This window comes from Nannobrachium achirus, assembly GCF_963921795.1.
Source record: "Nannobrachium achirus genome assembly, chromosome: 18".
Classification (NCBI taxonomy): Eukaryota; Metazoa; Chordata; class Actinopteri; order Myctophiformes; family Myctophidae; genus Nannobrachium; species Nannobrachium achirus.
The window spans coordinates 1,796,573-1,814,072 of record NC_137825.1 but is presented as its reverse complement, the minus strand read 5'-3'; the positions used below and the strand labels follow the sequence as shown (position 1 = coordinate 1,814,072).

Genomic DNA, 17,500 nt, shown 5'->3' with positions numbered 1-17,500 from the left:
CACACACACACACACACACACACACACACACACACACACACACACACACACACAGCTCCACTTCACACAGGTGTGATTTTTCAGTTTATGGAAGAAAAAAAATACAGAAGGAATCATAAACATGCCAGGACTGAGGTTATCACCTATAACCTACCTGATCACTCACCTCTGACAACAAAAGAAGGAGCTGTGTTGAAGGAAGTCAAGGACTTCAAGTACCTGGGCGCATGGGTCGACTCAACTGAGAAAGACCTTAAAGTAAGGAAGGCACTCGCTTGGAGGGCCCTGAACGGCAAAAACAGTGTATGGAACTCTAGCCTCCCCCGCCAAATCAAACTTAGCTTCTTCTTTGCAACAGTGGAGTCTGTTCTCCTCTATGGCAGTGAATGCTGGACCCTGAAGCCAACCCTGCAGAAGTCTCTAGATGGGTGCTACACTAGAATGTTGCGTGCAGTACTCAACATCAACAGGAGTGCACATGTTACCAACAGGAGCCTGTATGAGGGAATACCAAGGGTAAGCGAGAAAATTGCCACCAGAAGAATGAGACTAGCAGGACACTGCCAAAGACACCAGGAGCTTCCAGCCAGCAAATTGGTACTGTGGGAGCCAACACATGGGCACCGGTCGCGAGGACGTCCCACAAAAACATACGTGGACGTACTCAAGGAAGACGTAGGGACACAGAACACCAATGAGCTGGCCAGATGTATGGAGAACCGAGATGACTGGAAACAACGTCCGAGGACGACCTAGAGAGGATAAAGTCTTTGAGACTAAACAAAGACTGTGATTGGCTGTGACAGCGTAAGAGAATGTGATTGGCTGTGACAGGGTAACTGGGTGGAATGTGATTGGCTGTGACAGTGTAACAGAATGTGATTGGCTGTGACAGGGTAACTGGGTGGAATGTGATTGGCTGTGACAGTGTAACTGGGTGGAATATGATTGGCTGTGACAGAGTAACTGGGTGGTACTGGAAACTTCATGAAGCAGTCTAGGGTGTTCCTCATCGGACACCCTGACCCTCTACGCACACACGCACATGCGCGCACGCACGCACGCACGCACACACGCACGCACGCAACACACACACAACACACACACAAACCGAACCATGCACTCATGAATGCGCGCACACACCGAAACCCCCCACCCACACACATCTGTGTGTGTGTATTGAAACCAACCCACACACACACTCTCTCACACACACACACACACACACACACACACACACACACACACACACACACACACACACACACACACACACACACCCTGCGTCATAGACGCTCATACTGTACTATGACTCACATAAATGAACTAGAAAAGAAAATTTCGAAGAAATTTTAAGTGTGCCTGCAGCTCGCTAAGTCTGTGCAACCTTGTGTAGCGGTTGGTGTTAGCATTAGCGTTATATTTTTTAACATTAGCATTTTTTGCATAAGCTTTAACATTATTGTTCTTCATATGACACCACCCACATGTCTGTACGACAAACGGTTCACGAGAAAAAGGGTCACTTCCTGTTTGGTGAGGGGCACTTCCTGTTTGGCGAAATAGGCCCCAATTAAGTTTAAGGACTCTTAATCTTGTCATTTGACGCAACCCGCGTGTCTGTATGACAAACGGTTCACGAGATCAAGGGTCACTTCCTGTTTGGTGAGGGGCACTTCCTGTTTGGCGAAATAGGCCCCAATTAAGGTTAAGGACTCTTAATCAAGTCATTTGATGCCATCCACGCGTCTGTACGACAAACGGTTCACGAGGTAAAGGGTCACTTCCTGTTTGGTGAGGGGCACTTCCTGTTTGGCGAAATAGGCCCCAATTAAGGTCATGGACGATTAATGAATTAAAGCTGCAAGCAGTGATGACCGGGCCCTCGCAGCTCTACCCACGTCACAAGGCCAGCAGCCAATTAGAAACCAAACAGGAAGTCAGCCATTTCGACTAATTAGTGGCGTTTTGGCGCATTTTTGGCCGTTATCACGGGTCGCACTTTAACGACAGTTTTTTGAGAAAAAATTGTTTTGTGAGAAAAAAAAAGTTTTTTGAGAAAAAAAAAAGTTTTTTGAGAAAAAAGTTTTTTGAGAAAAAAAGTTTTTTGAGAAAAAAAAACATTTTTGAGGAAAAAGAAAGTTGAGAAAAAAAGAATTTTGAGAAAAAAATAATTGAGAAAAAAAATATTTTTTGAGAAAAAAAATATTTTTGAGAAAAAATAATAATTTGAGAACAAAACAAATTTGAGAAAAAAAATTTTTTGAGAAAAAAAAAATTTGAGAAAAAAAAAATTGAGAAAATTTTTTTTTTTATGAAACCAGCTGCGAGTCTGTACGACAAACGGTTCATGAGTTATAGAGGCACTTCCTGTTTGGCAAAGGGCACTTTGCCAGCTCATCCCTATTGGCTGGAAAAAGACCAATGTCTGTGGCGCCAAAGTTTCTGGGTTTTTTTCGGAGTCCCCCATTCAAAGTCAATGGGGGTTTTTGAGCGTAGTTTTTTGCGAATTACGTTGCCATGGTAACACGGATCGGAAAGAAAAGTAATAGCACACCATTCCCGGCCGAGCCGCACATTTTGATGTATATATTGAGGGGGTGGCGTAAATCGTGCGGCAGTTATTACGTGCCGAAGTTTCCCCCATTCTAAGTCAATGGGGTTTTTTGGCGTCGTTTTTTGCGAATTACGTCGCAATGGTAACGCGGATCGGAAAGAAAAGTAATAGCACCCCATTCCCGGCCGAGCCGCACGTTTTGATGTATATATTGCGGCGGTGGCGTAAATCGTGCGGCACTTATTACGTGCCGAAATTTTGTGGCGACATTATTAAGTGTGCCTGCCATGCAATGGCAAAACACTTATTGTAATCCGCCATGCTTATGTAATAACTAGAAAAGAAAATTTCTACGAAATTTTAAGTGTGCCTGCAGCTCGCTAAGTGTGTGCAACCTTGTATGTGTTAACATTAGCATATTTGTTAGCATTAGCATTTGTTAGCATTAGCATGTGTTAGCATTAGCATTTGTTAGCATTAGCATTTGTTAGCAATAGCATTAGCGGTTACGTTTTGCGCGTTTGTGGTGCCCCCTATGGGTCGAAGTGGAAATGCTTTTGGGTATATGTTCAGTATAGCGCCCCCCACTTGTGGTTAAAATTTGGTGTTGACTGGATGTTTCGTTTGTGATTTATGGCTACTTCTTACAAAACGGGCTCCTCCCGCTAACTTTGGAACCTTGTTACGGAAGAACGGTATGGACTATCAAAATATCGTTTAAATATGTTTATCGAATAAGTCCATAGATCGTGTGTATCGATTTTTGTGACATTTGGAGAAAATATGTAGGAAAAGGAGCAAAAAGTGTGTTTTGAAGAAAATTCAAAATGGCGGAAAATCTATCCTGACGCAAATGGGCGTGGCCTATATGAGGAGATGCGTCATGACCCAAGGAATCCAGGGAAAAAGGAATTTTCATTTTCCGACCCACGGTTCAAGAGTTACAGGCCGAAAGGTAAAGTGGACTGTTATAGCACCACCATGAGGCCAACTGACAAAATTATTTTTTATTTAATCCTTGATATCATTATAAATCTCCTCTCCAAGTTTTGAAACTGTAGCCCCTATGGTTTGCGAGAAAAAAAATATTGAATGTGAGTTTTTGCGATTCCCATTATAAGTCAATGGGTAAAATTAATTCACTAATAAATTAATATTAATTAAACGATACAACTTTTCTCTTAGAAAAGTAATAGCACACCATTCCCGGCCGAGCCGCACGTTTTGATGTATATATTGCGTGGGTGGCGTAAATTGTGCGGCAGTTATTACGAGCAGAAATTTGCAAGAACATGACTTACTTACTTACTTACTGACTTAAGTATGGCGGATTACAATAAGTGTTTTGCCATTGCATGGCAGGCACACTTAATTAAAATGGTAAATGGTGCATTTATATAGCACTTTTTATCCAAGGTGCTTTACATAGATTGTGCATTACATTCACACACACATTCATTACATTCACCCATTCACACACATATTCACACAGTGATGTCAGAGGAAACCATGCTTGCCACCAACCTGCTCATCAGGAGCAGTTAGAGGTTCAGAGTCTTGCTCAAGAACTCTTCCACACTAACCCTGGGGGAGCCCGGGATCCAACTGGGGACCCTTCTGGAACACTAATGACGGTGTCTCTACCCCTGAGCTATGCCGTGGTTCTTATTAGTTCGATAAATTGCTGTAGATGTGTGATGTCATAGGCTGGCCTCAGGAAGCCACACCCACTCCCATGTGTGTCTCCTCCTCTAGTCTCCTCCTTAGTTCTGACCTCTAGCACTGCTAGCCGTGTCCCATACACAAAGGACTACAGGAGTGTAGTTCTCATACATACAGATGCTAAAAGACTACAGGAGTGTAGTTCTCATACAGATGCTAAAGGACTACAGGAGTGTAGTTCTCATACAGATGCTAAAGGACTACAGGAGTGCAGTTCTCATACAGATGCTAAAAGACTACAGGAGTGTAGTTCTCATACAGATGCTAAAGGACTACAGGAGTGTAGTTCTCATACAGATGCTAAAGGACTACTGGGAGTGTAGTTCTCATACATACAGATGCTAAAGGACTACAGGAGTGTAGTTCTCATACAGATGCTAAAGGACTACAGGAGTGTAGTTCTCATACAGATGCTAAAGGACTACAGGAGTGTAGTTCTCATACATACAGATGCTAAAGGACTACAGGAGTGTAGTTCTCATACAGATGCTAAAGGACTACAGGAGTGTAGTTCTCATACAGATGCTAAAGGACTACAGGAGTGTAGTTCTTACCTCTAGCGCTGCTAGCTGCGTCCCGTACAGGCTGATTCTAAAGGACTACAGGAGTGTAGTTCTTACCTCTAGCGCTGCTAGCTGCGTCCCGTACAGGCTGATGCTGAAGGAGTAGAGGTGTTCGGGGCTGGGGTCGGGCAGGACGCTGCAGCCCTCCAATGGGACGGCCGGCTGGCTCACCTTGCTCCGCCCCTTGTCCTGGTAGAACCACAGCTGTCCGTCTTTGATCAGACACCAGCGGGCCCTCCACTGGCTGTTCACCAGAACGTTGAGGTAGCCTGGAACACATAACCACAACGTTGAGGTAGCCTGGAACACACAACCACAACGTTGAGGTAGCCTGGAACACATAACCACAACGTTGAGGTAGCCTGGAACACACAACCACAACGTTGAGGTAGCCTGGAACACACAACCACAACGTTGAGGTAGCCTGGAACACACAACCATATACACATAACCATATACACATAACCATATACACATAACCATACACATAACCATATACACATAACCATATACACATAACCATATACACATAACCATATACACATAACCATACACATAACCATATACACATAACCATATACAATAACCATATACACATAACCATATACACATAACCATATACACATAACCATATACACATAACCATACACATAACCATATACACATAACCCTATACACATAACCATATACAATAACCATATACACATAACCATATACACACATAACCATATACACATAACCATATACACATAACCATATACACACATAACCATATACACATAACCATATACACATAACCATATACACATAACCATATACACACATAACCATATACACACATAACCATATACACATAACCATATACACATAACCATACACACATAACCATATACACATAACCATATACACACAACCATATACACACAACCATATACACACAACCATATACACATAACCATATACACATAACCATATACACATAACCATATCCATATACACATATCCATATCCATATACACATAACCATATACACATATCCATATACACATAACCATATACACATAACCATATACACATAACCATACACACATAACCATATACACATAACCATATACACACAACCATATACACACAACCATATACACATAACCATATACACATAACCATATACACATAACCATATACACATAACCATACACATAACCATATACACATAACCATATACACATAACCATATACACATAACCATACACACATAACCATATACACATAACCATATACACACAACCATATACACACAACCATATACACATAACCATATACACATAACCATATACACATAACCATATACACATAACCATACACATAACCATATACACATAACCATATACACACATAACCATATACACATAACAATGTCTCCACTGGCTGTTGACACACACACACACACTCATTCAATAATTGTATTCTCTGAGAATAAAATGAAACAGACGAAATAGCTGATAGCGAAGCTTGTAGATCAGCTTTTTTTAAAGAGGAGGTGCCATAGTCTTGTACTTTTTGTTTTGTATGGAGAAAAAGACTCCTTCACCCTGCCTGGTAGGCGAGGTTACCTTTACCCCAGTATAGAGACACACGGGCGACTACAAATATGGCCGCCATAGCGACCCCACTTCAAGATGCGCTGTGATTGGCCGGCAGTGTATAACCCTCGCTCTGTGTCTGTGAAGTTAACATTATTCTAATGTGTTTTGTTACTTCTTGAAAGCTGAAAGCCTCTTGAGTCAAAAGGCCCAACTGAAACACTGAGTTAACGACATCATAAAATCATCCCCTCCCCTTTTACCATACACCCAACACTGTGGGTGTGGCTAACTTCAGCTGGGTCACCACCCACCATGACATCCATGCATACTTAATGAACTGGTGGGTGTGGCCACAAAAAAACATAATTTGAACTCTTTCCCTGTACACTTTTTTGGAAAAGATCTTACAGTTCTGATAAAAAGATCTTGGTAAAAAGATACCAGTTCTGTTCAGAATGTGTTGTCTGAAGGTGAAGAAAAAGGCTGCACTCATAGCCACGATGCACAGGATTTATTTACAGGGAAACCCATCGTTGTGACCTGTTAAGGTCTTCTTCAGGGGAATGACTTTGTTGTTTCACATCTTTCTACAAAATATTAGAAATCACTTAATAGTGTGTTCGATAAAAGTCTGGCTCAATAAGTATATGATCGATAAGGTGCTCATCAATAAAACATTATCAAGTTCAATCCCTAGTCCTCTCATGTAGCAGACATGTTTACCTGAGGTGTCCAGACATTTCTCTGGACTCTCCAGAGACGAAGGTTTCTTCTTGCCGATGTTCATGAGGTTGCTGAACTTCAGGCCGGCTCCGTACTTCTTCTTCACTGTGGATTTGAGCTTAAGTTTAGTTTAGCTAAATGTGCAATTATAGGCTTAACTTGATACTACTTCATAGTACTTAGTACTTAGCCACACATTTTAGTACATAAATGTGTGGCTAATGAGACATATCCTGCTTATTCTATTTGCTATCAAATGCCATTGGTGATTTCTGTATTATTACTGACGGGTATACTGTACATATGGTGCAACCAATTCTTTTTGTACAAGCTACCCAGAAATTGCTGTTACATAAGTAATAAGAAGAGAGTGAAAATTAGATTGAATATCTGCATAGAGATCAATAAAAATGGATAAAAACACAAATGAATTCAAAGAAAAAGGTACTTTCTCACCGTCTTTGGTGTCAGGAGTGTCAGCGTGGCTGTCAGTGCTGCTTCCACTCTCTGAGGCCACAGACTGTCTCTCACTGAGCTCACCCTGAAACGTTACATTAACATGTCAGTGCTGCTTCCACTCTACAGACTGTCTCTCACTGAGTTCACCCTGAAACGTTACATTAACATGTCAGTGCTGCTTCCACTCTACAGACTGTCTCTCACTGAGTTCACCCTGAAACGTTACATTAACATGTCAGTGCTGCTTCCACTCTACAGACTGTCTCTCACTGAGTTCACCCTGAAACGTTACATTAACATGTCAGTGCTGCTTCCACTCTACAGACTGTCTCTCACTGAGCTCACCCTGAAACGTTACATTAACATGTCAGTGCTGCTTCCACTCTACAGACTGTCTCTCACTGAGCTCACCCTGAAACGTTACATTAACATGTCAGTGCTGCTTCCACTCTACAGACTGTCTCTCACTGAGTTCACCCTGAAACGTTACATTAACATGTCAGTGCTGCTTCCACTCTACAGACTGTCTCTCACTGAGCTCCCCCTGAAACGTTACATTAACATGTCAGTGCTGCTTCCACTCTACAGACTGTCTCTCACTGAGCTCACCCTGAAACGTTACATTAACATGTCAGTGCTGCTTCCACTCTACAGACTGTCTCTCACTGAGTTCACCCTGAAACGTTACATTAACATGTCAGTGCTGCTTCCACTCTACAGACTGTCTCTCACTGAGTTCACCCTGAAACGTTACATTAACATGTCAGTGCTGCTTCCACTCTCTGAGGCCACAGACTGTCTCTCACTGAGCTCCCCCTGAAATGATACGTTTACATGTTGTTTACTGTAATGTTACATCAGCTCATAGGAGGTCCACGACGTGTCAACAAGCCAATCTCTTTGACGTCTCCCTGTGCCCGTTGACTCGTTCGACGCGTTGTACAGTAAACTATATTAATCTGTATCTACTGTACCAGGCTACCGCGGTGACGAAAAACACTCCATGTCCCGAAATGCAGCGCGAGATCACATGACCGGGAAGTCCTGTCTCCAGTGGCGAAAACTCAGGTCCCCAGGTACGGGGGTCCGATTTGGACCGGCCCAGCCCACAACGGCCCACTTCGGTCTCATTCGCGGCCGCCGAAAAATCGGATCGGGTCGGGTTGGATCGGCCGAAAATTCGGTTCGGTTTGGGTTTCTGTGTGCATTTCCAGGTCGGTTCTGGTGTGTAGCTAATAATGAGTTAGCACACAGCGCAGCATGTACATACGTGCACACTACACACAGACAGTCACACACACACACACACACACACACACACACACACACACACACACACACACACACACACACACACACACACACACACACACACACACACACACACTACCAGGACAGTGTTAAACTTAATATCACCAACAGTGTGTGTTGGTCAGCCTCACACACCACAGACACATGACACGTGTTCAAAACCAGACGGAAATAACTGACCACTGCATAACTCACATCAAGTTCAAATTCACACGCAAAGACCATGCAGCCAAAACTAAAGCACTATCATTGTAACACAACGCACACACCAACACAGTGCTGGCACTGTGCGTAAAGACGCACAGTGGAGAGCTGCTTAGACATGCCCAAGTGGTGCCCAACAAATTGACCAAAGGCACAATGCAATTAGAATAGAATAATAAACTACTTGTTTATATATCCTACCTTATTGAATGAGCATCCGTCGCAGTGCGCGGTGCACAAAACGTGATAAGCGGCCATCGTATGGAATGATATAATCCGAAACGGGTGGCAGCAGTGCGCTATTCTACGCGAGACCGCGACCAGGTCGATGCAGTCCTTATTCAACAAACACACAAGAGTCTCTTTTTCCATTGCCATAAAGCTCCGTGTTCATCATCATCATCATCACCTATTCCTTCTTGGGCCGCGGCCGTTCCAAAGTTGTTTCGGGCGGCCGAGCTTCTAGTAATAATAATGCACTGTCTGATAGCTCCACCTTCCCCGACAATAGGTGCTTGGCTGTGGGTAGACCATCCGATGTAGACAGCACTACTGGCCGGTAGCGACGCCTCCTCGTCCTCGCTGACAAAATAATTATTTTCAGTACAGTAGGCTGCTGCTGGGCTGCATCTGCCTCCAGATATTTTCGTTTTTTATCTCTTACTTTCTCCGCAATTTGCACGCACGGTTGAACCATAGAGTATATGGGGTTGAACACTGACTGGTCCCATCTTCTATTAACGTAAATCCCGCCACCATTTTTTGAACGGGTTACGTTGACACGGAGCAAACCACTTGAGCAGGGGGAATGGAGTCTCTACCTAACCTCCCTCTACCAGTCACAATCACTTCACCACCCCCCCTTAATAACAATGTATAATGGACCGGGCCGGCCCAGTTGTCTCTATTGCTCTATTAGGGCCGATGGGTGGTGAGACTGGTCACTGGTGACTGCGTGTCGGCCAGACCGGTTGTGTGCACATATCGTCCGCGTGGTCCTAGTGCCGGCCCCATTTGAGGCTTTTTTCCTCTCCTTTTTGGATTTCAGCGTCGCGGCAGCCCAACTGGTGGTCGGCGGCCCACGGGGGACAAAACGTACGTGTCCCCGGCCGTTTTTACGCCGCTGCCTGTCTCCCTCATTCACATCAGTGTAACGCTGCTGCAGAAACATGCATTTTCCTTCATGTTTAAATGCGGCCTTTTCTACCGGCCGTTACAAAAGCTTGTGGCCCGCGATTGTTGGAAAACTGTCCTGACTGAAAGAAAATACTATCGTGAAAATGAACAGAACTTACTTGGATTACATTTACTCTGATTACTTTTTTGCTAGGACTTGAAAAGAAGGTAAAATGGCGGGTTGCCATGGGAACCTGCCGATTAAATGTTGAATAATCCTGGGCATCCTTTGAGTTAACACTGATCTCCCCCTGTTGCTATACAAAAACAGTTGAACCCAATTGACCCCAGCTGAACTGCACCAGATAAGTCTACTGTATATATTACAGTGAATGTACCTTGGTACAAATTAGTCTATATATTACAGTATATACAGTATATATTACAGTATATTACAGTATATTTTACGGTACCTTGGTACATATGAGTCTACATTTTACAGTATATACAGTATATATTACATTATATACAGTATATTTTACAGTACCTTGGTACATATGAGTCGAGGTGAGTCAGAGCCAACGTGTTGAGAGTCACAGCTCTCTGCTGGTCGAGGACTGATCTCCTGAATGACCTGGTGGAGAGAACACGCATGTACACACACGCACGCACGCACACACGCACCCAGGCACGCACGCACGCACACACACACACACACACACACACACACACACACACACACACACACACACACACACACACACACACACACACACACACACACACACACACACACACACACACACACACACACACACACACAATCAATCAATCAGTCGATGTAGTGTATTCTATTTTGATGAGGTGTCATAATTAAAAGTAATGTCAGGCCACACTGACAATCAACACAATAAAAGGTTGCCTACTTGATCATAGTGTCAAAAGCATCAGAAGTAGCAGATCTACAAGCTGCGCGAAGCTTGTAGATTTGCTACTTTTGATGCTTGTGAATTTGAATCCTAGACAAAAAAACTAAAAAAAATTAGGTCACTAAAGTGTGACTAAAACTTAATTGAATTTTATTCAAGAAACTATAACTATGTCCAAAACGAAATGGCCTCATTCTCTATGGAGTATATCTTACACACGGATCATCGCCGTTGTATTTTTTATTCTCCGCGTGAAGGAAGACACGTTGGGCGGCCGTGAACCGGAGCCTCCGCTCGCACCAATGAAAGTCAGGTAAACAACATAAAGGAAAAAGCCTTGGCAGTTAACAACATTAGTTATGGTAAAGCGATGTCAAGCTGTGTGTCATAAGGACTGACCTTCAGCCACTGCTCCGTCTGCTCCTTGCTCTGCAGGCCCAGGACGATGGCCTCTCCTCCCAGAGGGACGATCTTCAGCTTGTGTTCCTTCCTCCTGGGATGTTTCTCCTTGTAGACCACACTGCAGCCCAGCAGACTGACGTCTAGCAGGGGAGTCTGCTCCTTGGAGCTCTTATAGCACTGAGAACATAGAACATAGAGGGATGTTTCTCCTTGTAGACCACACTGCAGCCCAGCAGACTGACGTCTAGCAGGGGAGTCTGCTCCTTAGAGCTCTTATAGCACTGAGAACATAGAACATAGGGGAGTCTGTTCCTTAGAGCTCTTATAACACTGAGAACATAACATACAGTAGAGGAGTCTGTTCCTTAGAGCTCTTATAACACTGAGAACATAGAACATAGAGACTGTTCCTTAGAGCTCTTATAGCACTGAGAACATAGAACATAGAGGAGTCTGTTCCTTAGAGCTCTTATAACACTGAGAACATAGAACATAGAGGAGTCTGTTCCTTAGAGCTCTTATAACACTGAGAACATAGAACATATATACTGTTCCTTAGAGCTCTTATAGCACTGAGAACATAGAGAATATAGAGGAGTCTGCTCCTTAGAGCTCTTATAACACTGAGAACATAGAACATAAAGGAGTCTGTTCCTTAGAGCTCTTATAACACTGAGAACATAGAGAATATAGAGGAGTCTGCTCCTTAGAGCTCTTATAACACTGAGAACATAACATACAGTAGAGGAGTCTGTTCCTTAGAGCTCTTATAACACTGAGAACATAGGACACAGAGGAGTCTGTTCCTTAGAGCTCTTATAACACTGAGAACATAGAACATAGAGGAGTCTGTTCCTTAGAGCTCTTATAACACTGAGAACATAGAACATACAGTAGAGGAGTCTGTTCCTTAGAGCTCTTATAACACTGAGAACATAGAACATAGAGGAGTCTGCTCCTTAGAGCTCTTATAACACTGAGAACATAGAACATAGAGGAGTCTGCTCCTTAGAGCTCTTATAGCACTGAGAACATAGAACATAGAGGAGTCTGCTCCTTAGAGCTCTTATAACACTGAGAACATAGAACATAGAGGAGTCTGCTCCTTAGAGCTCTTATAACACTGAGAACATAGAACATAGAGGAGTCTGCTCCTTAGAGCTCTTATAACACTGAGAACATAGAACATAGAGACTGTTCCTTAGAGCTCTTATAGCACTGAGAACATAGGACATAGAGGAGTCTGTTCCTTAGAGCTCTTATAACACTGAGAACATAGAACATAGAGACTGTTCCTTAGAGCTCTTATAGCACTGAGAACATAGGACATAGAGGAGTCTGCTCCTTAGAGCTCTTATAACACTGAGAACATAGAACATAGAGACTGTTCCTTAGAGCTCTTATAGCACTGAGAACATAGAACATAGAGGAGTCTGCTCCTTAGAGCTCTTATAACACTGAGAACATAGAACATAGAGACTGTTCCTTAGAGCTCTTATAACACTGAGAACATAGAACATAGAGACTGTTCCTTAGAGCTCTTATAACACTGAGAACATAGAACATAGAGGAGTCTGCTCCTTAGAGCTCTTATAACACTGAGAACATAGAACATAGAGGAGTCTGCTCCTTAGAGCTCTTATAACACTGAGAACATAGAACATAGAGGAGTCTGCTCCTTAGAGCTCTTATAACACTGAGAACATAGAACATAGAGGAGTCTGCTCCTTAGAGCTCTTATAACACTGAGAACATAGAACATAGAGGAGTCTGCTCCTTAGAGCTCTTATAACACTGAGAACATAGAACATAGAGGAGTCTGCTCCTTAGAGCTCTTATAGCACTGAGAACATAGATAACACAGAGGAGCTAATCTTTGTCGAGGAATAAACCAAGGTTTTTGCCGGAGGATCAGGTATTGGAGATGAGGGTGTCTGAGGTGTTATGGGTTCTGACAGTCAGTGTTTGTGGGAAAGTTCACTTTCTACATGAACTAGTTCAAATTCTAGTTCACAACTTCTTCTCATAGTTCATAATTCCAAATTTTGTTTTATACTTTTGGCTATTCAAATGCATTAACTTTTTTTTAGACGTTGCTGCTAGCTATTATTTGTCAAAATTATTGAACCACACACAGCAATTATTTCATTCAATTTAACATTGAGCTGCCCACAATGTTTAGGTGGCCACTCTTTCTGCGCCCTTATTGTGAAGGCAGAAGTTTCTAACCCTCACGCTCATCCTTGCATTGGTTAAAATAGCTGATCTACAAGCTCACAACTCATGGATGTGACAAGTTGTGAGCTTGCAGATCAGCTATTTTTGCGGCGCAAACGAGCCAATAAGCGCCGTTCACGGACGTCAGAATGAATGCGTTTGCCAATAACGTTCATCAAGCGAAAATAAAGAACGTTCAGTTCACGTTCACCAAAGTTTTAAGGAACTTTAGCGACTGTGAGGTGCATGCGGTGTGTCCCTCCCCCTCCCTCTCACCAGGAGGCGCTGTTCCCGGACCACACAGAGCTGCTTGGCCCACTGGCCCAGCCACTTCTTCCTCCACAGGAAGGCACAGATGCGTGCGTCCTTCATCAGCTCGATGCTGGCCTCTGCTGACGGCCACTGGTGCTGCGCCCCCCCGGCCCCCGAGGGCCCCGCCCCCGAGGACGAGCACTTCCCGCGGGTCACTTCCTCCTCGTCGTACGACTCGTACGAGCTGCTGACCGCCTCGCCGTCGTCTGGGGGGGAGGGGGGGGGGGGGCACAGAAGAGAAGAGTGTGTTTTTACCGTGTTAATCTATGACACGGGGCTTCAACAGGTGGGTCTGGGACCCCAAGAGGTCAGGGACAGGCAGAGAATGTTAGAGAGGCAGGGGCTGACATTAATAAAAGGGCCTTTTGGTGGAAATATCGAAAATAATGTCCAAGCTCGCTGTGAGCTTGGAGGTCTGCTATTTTCGGTGCTTGATACCACACTGAACTAAGCATAATCAAGTGAATACTGGAGATGTGGCGTAACGGCATGGATTTCTACACAGAGTGGGCAATTCTTTCAACATAAGATGCTGCATTCAAGTTCAGGAGAGTTTGGACAAGGCAATTCTCTTGAATGCTGCCTTCAGGTATGGCATGGAAAGAGGGCGTTTGGTATTTATTTTACCATAGTAAAAGACAGACAGATAAAAGGGCAGGGGCTCAAGCCCCCCACGTGTGCTCAATAGTTACTAAAGGCAAATGTTTGTGTGATGGCCACTTACAGTAATCAAGGGTAGATTTTCTTTTTTTGAGCGGTGCTAAGCGCTCCTACAACTGGCTTTGTCTGTTTGTCCCATGTCTGTCCGGACTGTCATTGGTCAGTTGGTGTCTGTTTGTACGTATGGCCAGGGTCTCATTGGCCAAGCTTTACAGGGCGCTTAAACTCATAAATAGCACCGCTCACTTCACACTGGGTGCGATTTTATTTTAAACCTATTTGCAGAGAATAGCCGATCTACAAGCTCACAGCGTTGCCTTGCATCGCGGTGCACAGCCTTGTCTACAGCAGTGATTCTCAGACAGATTTGTCTCAGGTCATTCCTGTGTTTTACCTTCTCATCCATTATATTATATTTCATCACATATCCATAGCCGGTGCTGCTGAAGGATTGGTCCTCTCCACTTAGTGGCCGCCCAGACCAAACATGACTCTAACCATCCTAAAGTTTTAGGGCCCTCAGTCCCACTTGTAGTCAATGTGCATATGACAGATGCCCAGTTCACTCCTGGTAATAGATTAGTGTAATGTCTCACCATTGATGGTTTGTTCCTCTTCATAGTAATAGATTACTGTAATAGATTACTGTAATGTCTCACCATTGATGGTTTGTTCGTAGGGCTGGGCCTCTTCATAGTAACCCTCCACACACTCCCCCGGGGTGGGGGGTGGAGGGACAGCGCCCCCAGCTGTTGGGAGTGGAGTAGCAGGCAGAGGGAAAGGCTCCCGACCCACCATACCCTGAAAGACAAGAACAAACAACAGAAACAGCCTTTACTCTACTATTTACTCTACTGTAACCACTGCAAGACCACAATAATATCAATGTCTAATGTTCTGCTGTGAGGATATACAGTAGTAGTACGGTAACATAACAAACGGTGGGTGGAGGAAGATTTCTTACTTGTGTTGTGATGTGTGTGTAATTACTTGCTGTGCTGTTGACTTCTTTCTTTTAATCAGAGCGCTAGACAAGAGCACAGCTAATGCTGAGACGTATCAATTGTGGTAGCAGGTTGAGAGAGCTCCGAGCTGAATGACATTCCTTTGGAAAGACTGAGTCAACTTGACTTCATGACAATCAATGTTACCCATAACTAGTAATGCATCCTGACAAGCATATTAAAGTTACTGGAGGCCTATTTGTTAAATGTTCAGCACAATTAGGTTATCAAGACGTGACACAAAAATGGTCAATCAATGAACTATAGAGCCCACATACAACAACTACAAGTCTTCCCAGTAGTGGCATCTCCCATAACTGACTAAAGGTGTCCATAATGTAACTCCATTCCCTTCTGTTAATTAAATAATAAAGGTGGCGGGCTTACGGGCTGGGCTCGTTTCTGATTGAAAAATAGCAGATATACAAGCTCACAAGCTTGTAGATCTGCTATTTTTGAAAAGGCGTGAAAAGTGTGAAAATCGATAATATATGTATTTTTTAAGCAAACTTTGTAACTCAGCTCGTAGCTTGTAGATCTGTATTCTCGTTTGTCACACCACGAGTGAGAATGAAAGATGAACATAACATGCAGTTATTACACCGAAAGAAACCAAACCATTACAGCAATTTCAAACATTTTGGAGTTCCGTTTCCAGCCAAAACCTGTATGACTAGTGTTATTTATTATACATGATGACAAGATGTCTATACTGTAGGTGAATATGAGCCAAAGTCTAGCTCAGTGTTTCTCAACCACTGTGCCTGGGGACCTTTAGTGTGCCCCTGAGAAGGGTCAAGTGTGCCCCTTGAAACTGCTTGAAAGCCAGTATTGTATTTATCATTTAAAAAAAGATTTAAACTAGTGAAAACAGTCGATCTACAAGCACACAACGCCTCGCGGTGCTAGGCGTTGTGTGCTTGTAGATCTGCTATTTTCACTACTGTTGTGCGACAGCCTTGTATGATGAAGCAGGGCTTTACTTTGCGAATAAACGTACAAATTTGAAACTTGGAGATACAAGGTTTCTTCACCGACAGTGAGGATATTTACACCCCCGTATTATGTTGGTGTGACCATGGATTCTTGGGACATGAAAAGTGTGTCCACTGTCCATGCAGAAAAAAGGTTGAGAAACACTGGTCTAGCTGGTCTATAATACATCAGCATCTGGACCTTAGTTTTTTATTCACACATGCTCACGCACGCACACACACGCGCGCAGACACACGCACACACGCTCACGCACGCACACATGCACACACACTATATCAACCTGTGTTTTCCCTGCTAATCCACCTGTCATGCTGAGCATGTGTGGGGAATTCCCTCTGTAAGCAATCTGTGTCTGCCATGACACACACGTACGTACGCACACACACACACACACACACACACACACACACACACACACACACACACACACACACACACACACACACACACACACACACACACACACACACACACCTGTGTTTACCTTCAGGGGAGACACGGTGTGTGTGTGTGTGTGCATGTGAGGCTCAAATGTTTGAGAAGTAAACACTGAGTTGTGTGTCAGTGCACTCGCACCCAAAACAACTGATCTACAAACTGTGGACTTGTAGATCTGCCATCTTTTTTCTCGCTTATGGGCTGACCCAAAGGATGGCAATGAATGTCATTTATACAGTATTAGTACTGTAAAAGAAATGTGCATGTGTGCATGTGATGTGTGCATGCACGCATGCATGTG

General features: G+C 43.6%; 1 protein-coding gene across 1 annotated transcript in view; it reads right to left on the bottom strand.

The window, feature by feature from the left end:
- The window catches only part of afap1l2 (actin filament associated protein 1-like 2), a 129,190-nt gene that overhangs the window by 19,144 nt on the left and 92,546 nt on the right, over window positions 1-17,500 (bottom strand). Inside the window, exons 5-11 of the mRNA XM_080746874.1 lie at window positions 15,421-15,562; window positions 14,066-14,307; window positions 11,570-11,749; window positions 10,789-10,875; window positions 7,608-7,692; window positions 7,152-7,256; window positions 4,900-5,111 (exon numbers count right to left, since the gene is read on the bottom strand). Of these exons, the coding sequence (XP_080603000.1) occupies window positions 4,900-5,111; window positions 7,152-7,256; window positions 7,608-7,692; window positions 10,789-10,875; window positions 11,570-11,749; window positions 14,066-14,307; window positions 15,421-15,562 (1,053 nt within the window). The remainder of the gene's footprint in view (window positions 1-4,899; window positions 5,112-7,151; window positions 7,257-7,607; window positions 7,693-10,788; window positions 10,876-11,569; window positions 11,750-14,065; window positions 14,308-15,420; window positions 15,563-17,500) is intronic.